We start from the raw sequence: 10,133 nt of genomic DNA, 5'->3' as shown, positions 1-10,133 counted from the left end.
CATAGGGCTCAGAGAGGTGAGACTGGACTCTGCAGTGGGCAATAGCATCCCAGTTTTAGTCTGGGTCATGGGTAGGTGGCTGTAGCCATGAAGGGAAGGATGACACTCCTGAGCAACGGGGCTACATGCTCGTTGTCCCCTCAGGCTGGAATTGCAGCCGTCTTCCAGTCCAGAGCATGATCTAGCCCTGGATGCAGCAGCACAGAACCAGCACTTGCCATGTTTGAGTTTCCCATCCTTCACAAGCAGAAGGTCTCTGATCAGAACAAGGGCTACACAAGATTAGCTTCTGTTTTAGGATGAGGGAAAGGAGTAGGACAAAGATGAAATCTATTTAAACTTCTCATTTATGTTAAATGACATCAAATCAAAAGGATATGGTTCTGCCCATAGCGTCCTAGAAAATAATGGGTTAATATTTCCGAAGTCTAACTGACTAGGACATAAACTGTCATTTAAAATTGTGTCTAAATCCCCTGAGTGCCTTGCAGAACCTAACAATATTATCTGTTCTGAAGGATTCAGAAGTTAGGCTGCTCCATGGATTTTTTTTTTTTAGTTTCTGTAGCCAGTACAAATGGATGCAGTGGATTTTCACTGTTTTTCACCAGATGAGGTCCTGGTCCTGGGTTGAAATGGAGAAGAGTTAAGGGAGAATTAGAACAACAGACAAGAGCTGGATGAAAATGTCTAATTAAATGTTCTGTAAGTACTTATCCTGATTTTTTTGCTTTCTAATGTCTCAACCAAGTAAAACAACTATAGATTGTTTTACAGACAGGTTAGTACTTTTGTCTGGTATAGAAAAGGTTAAAAAACCTAAAGCAGGAATAAAGAAACACCATAAATATTTTCTGTATTCTGTAGTTCTTTGCAGGTAAACCCTTACATCTAACTCATTTGGATGCTAATATTTCCTCTGAGATGCTCACATGTTTGCTTTCTTTTAAAGATGTGTAAATCCTACTGAAAATAGTCATAGTGGGTGAGCAAACATTGTAGCACCAGTGGAAAATAAATTTAAGTAAAATAAGTTCCTTTGTGCTTCAAGCTAAATGCACATTTCTAATCCTAACTTTGTTCTCAGGTACATAGCTGAGACCCTCTAGTGGCACAAACATTTATTTGCCTTCAGGATGTGATTAAAATTCTGGTTTACAGTCACATAAATTACAAAGCAACAAAAGCAACAAAATTACAGGTAGTATTTTTGGACACTCTGGAGGCTCTGGCAAAGCGAATCTGGGATTAGATACTCTGCAGGCTAATGTTAATGAAAGTAAATTGATTTTTAGCTGTGAGGGGCAATTATAGATGCACTGGAAGGAGAAGGGTATTTTTGAAAGGACATTCTAGAACTAATTACTATCAGCAAAAAACACACAAAGAGCAACGTAATACCCAGGGCAGCCAATGGGGATAAAAGCTTATACACAAATCTGTCACGACCTAGTAGTGAAGACTATTTAAAAACAGTGATCTCCACTTAGCTTGTAAATGCGCATCGCCCTCTTTCTCACTCATATATTCTCTCTCTCTCTCTCTCTCTGACACACACACACACTCTCTCCTGGATTTGCAGAAGACAGACATCTAGGGCACTTCTTGGCATCCACAGGAAAATCATATGGGATTACAAACCCACAGCAGTAAGTACTCACTGCATTAAATGTTTATTAAGTGGCATGCTGTCAAAAGCTAGATTTAATAGTAAATACTAAAGGAGGACTTTAATGGAAATTGGTTGTATTTGATTTTTCTTAGGAATTGCTAAAAGCTGCCTCTCGAGGATTACAAGTTCACCTTCTGCATTTACGGCTGCTTGTTTACCATCCATGTGGTAACCTCTGGACAGCCAGGAATCCATTCATTATCCCAGCGACCGAGCGCGGGAGCAGCGCGGTGCTAACTACTTCACTCAGCTGACGGCAGACAACAAAAGGAGGAAAACGATGAATTCGGACAATTTAACCTCCCAAAGCTTCCTCTCTGCGATTCACAGCAACACCAGCAATTTATTCTCGGGGCTCCAGTTTGTTCAGTCCTTTAAGCCACTCATCATCCCCTGCTACTCGCTGGTGGTTTTTATTGGAGTCATTGGGAATTACCTGCTCATTTATGTCATCTGCAAGACAAAAAAAATGCACAATGTCACCAACTTTCTGGTAGGCAATCTGGCTTTCTCAGACATGCTCATGTGTGCAACCTGTGTGCCCCTGACCCTGGCCTATGCTTTTGAGCCCCGGGGCTGGGTTTACGGGCGCTTCATGTGCTACTTTGTTTTCCTGATGCAACCTGTCACCGTGTTTGTGTCTGTCTTCACCCTGACTGTCATAGCTGTGGACAGGTATTGTGCCACGGTGTACCCATTCCGCAGGAGGCTCACCATCCCCATCTGTGCTTACATCCTGGCTGCTATTTGGCTGCTGAGCTGCACTTTGGCTGCCCCAGCCTTGGTCCACACCTACCACGCGGAGTTCCCGGAGCTGGACTTCTCCATCTGTGAGGAGTTTTGGTTCCACATGAAAAGAGATCGCTTGGCTTACGCCTACAGCACCCTCATCATCACCTATGTGCTGCCTTTGGCTGTCATCTCCCTGTCCTACCTGAGGATCTCAGTCAAGCTGAAGAACCGTGTAGTCCCAGGCAATGTCACCCAGGGCCAAGCTGAGTGGGACCGTGCCAGGAGGAGAAAGACTTTTCGCTTGCTGGTCTTAGTGGTGGCAGCCTTTGGAGTCTGCTGGCTGCCCCTGCACATCTTCAACATGATAAAGGACATCGACATCAGCTTGATTGACAAGCAGTACTTCAACTTCATCCAGCTGCTGTGCCACTGGTTTGCAATGATGTCTGCTTGTACCAATGCCTTCCTCTATGCCTGGCTCCATGACAGCTTCAGGGGAGAGCTGAAAAAAATGTTTGCCTGGAGGAAGAAGAAAATTGGACCCGCTACAAACTGCATTATGGCCAGTGTGGTGCTGTAAACGAGAGCTGGTGGGAGTGCACTTCCTTTGTATATTAACATTGTAAGTCTTTTCCGCTTTTAATTAGCCCTCATTCCTGACATTTGCCCTTAGGGCTCAATTATAACAACACAAGTCCTGTGTGCATCTTCCCCAGCACTTCTACTTCTAATGGAGAATGACAGGCAGATGTCATGCCTCAAAAATATCTTTATTTCTTTGACTGGAGTTAGAAGCCAAGGAGATGTAAGCACAATAAGATACAGGGATCCTTCCTATCTGTTTTGGATATTACTGTCAGTACAGAGATGGGTTTTGGGGACAAAGAGAAACAAGGATGAATATGAAACCTAAATACCTCAAAGAGGGAGAGTTTTGGATTGGGTAAAAATTAAATTTGTGTGTCTACCATTCCTTGGCACAGGCTCTCAGGCTCTAGGGTAGAGGACTCACAACACTCCTGTAGTCCTTTTTGGGTTAGGGCCATTGCCTCATGCAGTCCCAATTCTCTGACCCCACTGCAAGTCAGCTGCGTCCTCACAGCCTTGTCAGTGCCGAGACAGATCCCATTCATTCCTTGAGGAACTGATTTTGACATGTGGCAATGCTGCCATCAGCTTTGATCTCCAGAGAGAGCCAGAGGCTTTGGCTCTGCCCTTCTGGAGGTGCACTAAGAGACAGAAGGCTGAAGGGGCTGTGGATATTGAGCCAAGCATGAGCACTGCATGGCCAGTCAAAGAAAGAGCTGCCAAACAGAGAGGAGGGACAGGCGCTCTCCTCTGGAGCAGTCTTTTGGGAAGAAACAATTTCCTTTGACATTCACCTTTCAAAGGGAGTTAGAAGCTATAATCAACCTAATGGTTTCTAGTCTCTTCCTCCCTGAAAATATCTGGTATAACAGTTAAGTGTACAGGACAGAGTTCTGACAACAGATATTGGTTCTGAGAGGTTCCTTCCAACCTGCTCAGCTGGAGTCTGGGATAGCATGAGAAACTTCCTAGTACTGAACTGACATCAGCCAAAAAAGCAGCACAGTCCAGGGGCAGTTTTGGCCATGGTCAGCAAGGGCATCTCTCTGACTATACCTGCACAAGGCCAGAGTGATCTCTGCTGGGGGCAATACCAATGGACATGAGGGGAGAGAAAGGATGGTTTCTTTGGTTTGTAAATGCACTCCCACTGTGAAAATAATTCTGCTCATTGTGTTTCAGTAAAATTAATCTGATAAAAAATCCCCCAGATCCGTATGCACACCCTGGGAAAAGTGTTGGGAAAACATTTTAAATTTCTTTTCACAAACTTCCTGCAATTTCAAGTTTTTCTTCCTGGTGATGAGGACATTAAGAGCTGATTACAGAGGCACTGAATGAAGAAGGTTCATTTAAATTTGGCATTACTTGCATTCACTCTGATTATGTGTGTCCGCCTTGCTTACCTCAGTTTAAAGATTCGAGTGACCTTTAAAAGAATGTTTTGCTTTTGCTGAATTTCAGGAAATGGTTTTTCCTTGAAACTCATTATAGTAACTTACTTGAAAAACTGGTCACTTTGAAAAGTCAAAAAGCCCACTTCCAAACAAACCAACCTAATTTTAAAAGCTTTTCAATCTCATTTTCAGGACTCTTTTAAAGAGTCACAGAGCAGGACAGCAAGAGAGCACTGAAACAACAATGCAAAAAGCAGCTTCAAATAACAAAAAAATCTTGATTTTTAGAGATTTTTCTTCTGTGGAATTAAGCAAGTTCAAAATGCTAATTTTTCAGTTTGTAAAGGTTAATTAACATTGAGCAGGCTCATAAGGTCTACAACCTCCTGAACTGAATACACATAGTGCTGTCACCCAGAGGGATCCAGAGCCCAGTGGAATCTTCCCAGACTTTCATAACCACAGCAGGCCTAGGATCTTTTCCTCCTCATTTTTTCCCTCATTTACCATCATTGCAGTTTGGTTTATTCATGTTCTCCTGAATGACAGTGACTGGAGAGGGTGACTGCAGAGAGCTGCATGAAGCAAACAAGGATTTCTCTCTCTGTTTGGTTGCCCTTGAGACAGAAATGAAGGGCTGCTCAGTGCACAGATTGTTCCCACAGTGATGGATGCATTGGGAATATCGCCCTTCCAGCTGCCTCTGGAGCTGCTGTTAGAGCAGTGCCAAGCTCTGGCAGCTCCTGGAGATGCCCAGCACAGCTGACACCCTCTAAGTGCTGGTTTAACCTGTGCATGCCTTGATTCTGTCAGGATGTGAATTTGCAGCAGAAAGCTCACAGCCTGCCCTTGTTTCAGGCCCTCCTCATTAGCAGGATTTCAGATGCACCCTGAAATTATCTGCATTCCCCAGCTGTGGGCTCCTGAAGCTCCTTCTCTCTCCTCCACAACCCCCTTGGCCCACATCAGTGGTCCTGTAATGCCATTTTCCCAGGCTTTCTCTGCACAAAGGAAGTCCAGTCCTGAGCTTGAGGTCTGGGGGTTCCACAGGGCAGAGAACAAAGCACAGCCACATTTGCTGAGTCTCAATTTTGTCAACTGAACCCCAAGAATCTCTGCCCAATTTAATTATTGTTTTGACTGATATCCTGAGTAATAAACAGTAATAAGATTTAGAGGCACATTGATGCATTCTGTAGTCCAGTTATGCAAATAAATATATTGAAAGCTGTCATGTGAAATGTGTTTGCTAATCTCCACCCCTCTCCAGGGAACTGCTGCAGTTCTTGGAAGGACCAGGGCTCATCACTGAAGCATTTTTGGTGGAATACTTTTTAATTGCAGTTTAAGAAATCATGGCATGCTTTTATTTTGTAGAGTAGCTCAGTTCAAAACTTGATAAACCTTTTTACTACACTAGAGCTTGATCAAACATAAGCTATTCCTGTGGTCAAGAGTGGGGCTGGCATTAAAAGGCAATGTACTCATGGAACACATAGAAAATAAGTCAGTGTTTGATCAGGAATAAGATTAGGAAGTGACCAAAACTTATTAAAGCTGAAATCAGGCAGCCAAAGGAAAACAACAAACCCCAGTTAGGGTCAGGTAGAGTTGGTCTCTCCCCCACCTCAGGGATATCTACTCAGAACAGTCACCAAAGACTAACTGGTCTGTGTAATGCATTGCCTTAAATAAATTTTCCTTGTTCTTGGCTGCAGAAAACTCAGGGTTACATTTGTACCACTTTTGGGGAATGGCAGTTCACCTGGGTGGGCAAAAGCAGCTCCTGCCAAGGGTCATTACTGACAGGAGCAGGGTGAGTGCTTCTCAGCTCAGAGGTGCGCTGGGGAAAGCTGGTGTTTTTCATACCTGCTGAGAAACAGGTGCTCTGTACAGTTTTAACTGAGCAAACTTTGCTTGTTGAGGTGTCAGTGGTGAGTTATAATTAGTTGTTTAATGGTGAAAATGGTGCACCTGCAGCTGGGGAAGAAAAGTGCAAAACTGGAGAGAACTGTACAATGCATCAATCAATCTCCGCACCAGACGAGAAGAGGGTAGGGACAAAAACAACATGCTGGTGGTAAAGCCACTGCCATCCTGGCCATTTCTGCATGAAGAAATGTAGTAAAAACTTTTACCTTCAGCCCTCCCCTCTCACTGCTCACTATCTTTTTCTTTTTTTAGAAAAAAAAATCATCACATTCCTCCTCCTTACCCTGGAGAAAAGGTTGCTCAAGGGTCAAAGCAAGTGTTTCTGCCTAATGGAAAAAATACAGAGAGGGAGAGCTTTCTAAAGCTCTTTCTTCCTTCTGCAAGACACATAAGCTCTGAAATGAACCATTTGCTGTAGGGATCTGCAGCTAGCCTGGCCTGACACTTGTAGTTCTGGCTTTTATGTTTACCTCAAGTAAATACCTCTCCCCATGCTCAGTGACCTCATTTTGGGTCACAACCATCACTAACTCTGATCCTTTGTACCTGATTTCTCTCCACAGCAGCAAGATGCTTCACTGAAAGTCCCAGGGAGGAGCTGCAGATGCATCTGAGGTATCCATCCTATATTAATGGGACTTTTCCTTTGGAAAGTATTATCACAATCCCTGTCTTAGGAGCAGGTTTGAAGTCTATTCTTACTGTGTGGTGACATAACCAGATGGAACAGGCTTCCCCAGGCTGATTTCAATAAAATTTTGTATTATTTGTTTCCCTGTTCTCCTAACTCTGCCCCAGACTTTTGCAGCTATTGATCAGCTACTCAGTGGAAGCAGGAGCCTCAAGGTTGTTGCCACTGAAATTAGGAATATTGGCATTTTCTCATTGCTCCCTGGGGAAGAAAAATAAAGATTAAGTACTTTCTCTTTTAGGAAACCATACAGATTTACACAAGGATTGGATTTTAGGAAAAAATTCTTCACCAAATGTCTGGTCAGGCATTGGAACAGGCTGCCCAGGGCAGTGGGGGACTCACCATCCTTGGAGTGACTTAAAACATGTGTAGATGCACTTGGGGACATGGTTTAGTTGTGGGCTTGGCAGTGCTGGTTTAACAGCTGGACTTGATGTTCTTAGAGGTGTTTTCCAACCTAAATGATTCAGGACTGATTACTTGATAGTCAGGCTGCCTCCCTACAGGGCAAAATCTGAGATATTAAGGGCATGAAGCTCAAATGTATCTCATTGGGAGTTATGTCCCTTTAGGATCTATAAATTTACTCTCTTCACCAAGAAGCAGATGGGATTGACTTTCCTTTTCTACAGCTTGCTTTGTCAAATTAAGTTAATGAAACTAGTAATCTATATAAATAATAAAACACACACTCAAGAGCTCCCTGATTCATGTCTCCAGCCCACTGGAAATCAACTTGGGATCACTGCTATCTATTTGCAGCTGACTGGGCTCTCCATCCTTTGCATCTTGTTTATGTTAATTATCACATTGTAATTTCCCTGTGGTTTTTTTTTTTTCCCCCTTTAATTTCTGCAGGGAATATCCAGAAGGAGATAACGGCAAAAATCTCTACACCTACATTTCCTACAATTTCTGCATTTCCATGAGGCACTGGAGACACACAGCAGCAGGAGGACTGCAAAGAGAAGTTTGTGGCTTTCCAGCGTGGAGATGGGATCTGCCCCTGCTGCTGAGCTTGCCTCTGGGCTTCCAGATGCTGGAAAGGCAGCTGGTGGCTCCCAGCAGCAGGAGGAGTTTGAATGCTGTGGTTTGGAAGGAGCTGGTGCTGGGTGTGGGGCTGAGGATGCACAGCTCAGGTTCTCCCCAGCAGCATCACCAGAAAAGTGATGTGCTCAGCTCGAGGCAGCTGTGCTCTGGGGGGGTTGATCAGCTCGAGGTGTTGTGTCTCTTCCTAGAGCTTCTCAGCCACAGGGAGATGTGTTTGTTTACTCCAGCACTCCCACAAGACAGGTGAAAATGTGAGAGCAAACGACACGGGAGCCACGGTGCACTGTCCCAGGCTGCCACCACCCACAGCTCGAATTTGGGAGTGGGAAGGAGAAGCACAGATTGTGCTGTGAGCCAACCCCATCTTGGGCCCATGCAGGGCAACAAAGAAAGAAAAAAATAATAAATTTCTGAACTTCAAGCTAACAATACCAGCCAAAGGGTAAATCTGTAATCACCCAGAGGCTGCTCCTGAATGAATGTAGGAGCCACTCAAGCCTTCTTGGTCCCTCACTTGTGGCGTGTCAGCTCCATGTGTTTGCTTTGTGGTATCTTTCTTCCCTCCCCTCAGTGCAACAGGGGCAAGCCAGGCAAAAGCAGGAGCATTAGGGTGAGGTCCACATCCCATTTCTGTGCAGTCTAGAGGCAGAGGAGTTGAGGGCAGATGCACTTGTCAAAGGGGTTTTTTAACAAAAATAATGGAAAGGTTTGGGATGGAGTTCCAAGGCAAGTGCTCAAGCCACTCCTCAGCAACTAGAGGAAACTGGATGAAGTAAGGTGACAAAAATTAAATATCATGTGCAAGAGTTATGAGCTAAATAACCAATATATAACACATACAAAGTATTTCAAATCATTAACATGACAAAATTATCACTCAGCTTTGGAATGATTTCCCCTCAATTATTGGATCATTTTAAAATTCAACATCTGTTGTTAATATGCATAGATTAAAAAAAGAAAAATAAATTTGAAACCATCTGAAGCACTAGACAGCATATGGCAGACCTGTTTAATCTTAACAAATCAATTATACTATCATTGTGAATCACTTCTTCATTAAAACATGTATTAATGTCTGTTGTATAAAATAATGTCTATTTGTAAAAGCCTTTTGTGCCACCCATGCAACTGTCACTTGTCACAGCTAATTCTAGATTGCTTTGATACTGTCTCCTCTTGGAAAATTGTCACAGACTGAAGGCAGAGGAAATGCAAATCATCACCTGTCAAAGTTCTGACAACAACACAAAGTGCAGGGAAGATTTTGAAGACCTGTGTTTTGTTGCAGTGACAAAAATATGGGTTTCTTTGCTTTTAAGGCATTGTGAAAAGCACTGTTCCAAAGAGTTCTGACCCAAAAAAACCCCCCTTGTAACAGTGTCTGACAAAACTTGCATTATTTCACAGTTCTTAGCACTCTTTGTTTATTGCTAAATGACGAAACTGTTCACATGAAGTAGTTTGGAATGGCACTACCCACCTGTAAGTGCTGCCTAAATGTCTGTAACACCCGAAAATTTAGAAGAAATGGGGATTAAATGCCAGACTGCCCAGATCCTGAAATCATTGGTTGGATAAAGGCATCAGAACATTGAAAAGTTATCTTTCCACTATTGCCTGAGAAGACTTACCTCCTCCCCCTCTCCCTCCTCACGTATTTTAAGGAAAGGCTCTTGAATTTCAGGCTATTATTTTCCATGCAGAGATCATCCTTCAGCTCAGTATGAGGCACCCAAACTCAGAGATGCAGGATTTGAAGTCACACCTTCCCTTTGCACCCTCAGCAGGGGCTGAGAGCTCGTCCAGGCCAGGCAGGAGCTTATTCTGCACATCTGCATTCAACATTTTGGGTGAAACCTGGCCTAGAGCATTGCACAGACAAGTGCCTTGGGATGTTCTCTATGCTCCCCTGCATTCACTCACTCTTAAAAAGTTTAAATCTGATTTGTGGGTTTAGTTCAGATCTGCTTTCCAGAAGTGGTACAGTAACCAGCAGCCCCAGGCTAAATATCTTCTCTATACATGTGAAATTTATAACCTAACAGAAAAACCAAGCAACCAACCC

The 10,133-nt window shown here is 43.6% G+C and overlaps 1 protein-coding gene across 1 annotated transcript; it reads left to right on the top strand.

Annotated features, from left to right (window-relative positions):
• The first annotated feature begins 1,934 nt into the window (after positions 1-1,934).
• PRLHR (prolactin releasing hormone receptor) lies at positions 1,935-7,930 on the top strand. Its single transcript, XM_005520784.3, has 3 exons — positions 1,935-3,026; positions 6,885-6,936; positions 7,874-7,930. The coding sequence occupies exon 1, from the start codon at positions 1,953-1,955 to the stop codon at positions 2,982-2,984; it is 1,032 nt and encodes a 343-aa protein (XP_005520841.1). The 5' UTR covers positions 1,935-1,952; the 3' UTR covers positions 2,985-3,026; positions 6,885-6,936; positions 7,874-7,930.
• Positions 7,931-10,133: the final 2,203 nt, after the last annotated feature.

Source organism: Pseudopodoces humilis, chromosome 9, assembly GCF_049639895.1.
Source record: "Pseudopodoces humilis isolate 2021_Gansu_Grassland_sample_001 chromosome 9, ASM4963989v1, whole genome shotgun sequence".
Lineage (NCBI taxonomy): Eukaryota > Metazoa > Chordata > Aves > Passeriformes > Paridae > Pseudopodoces > Pseudopodoces humilis.
This window is presented reverse-complemented; position numbering and strand designations above follow the sequence as displayed.

What these genes read in the sequence shown, in the direction of transcription:
- PRLHR (XM_005520784.3), top strand. Translation starts at nt 1,953, where the DNA reads ATGAATTCGGACAATTTAACCTCCCAAAGCTTCCTCTCTGCGATTCAC.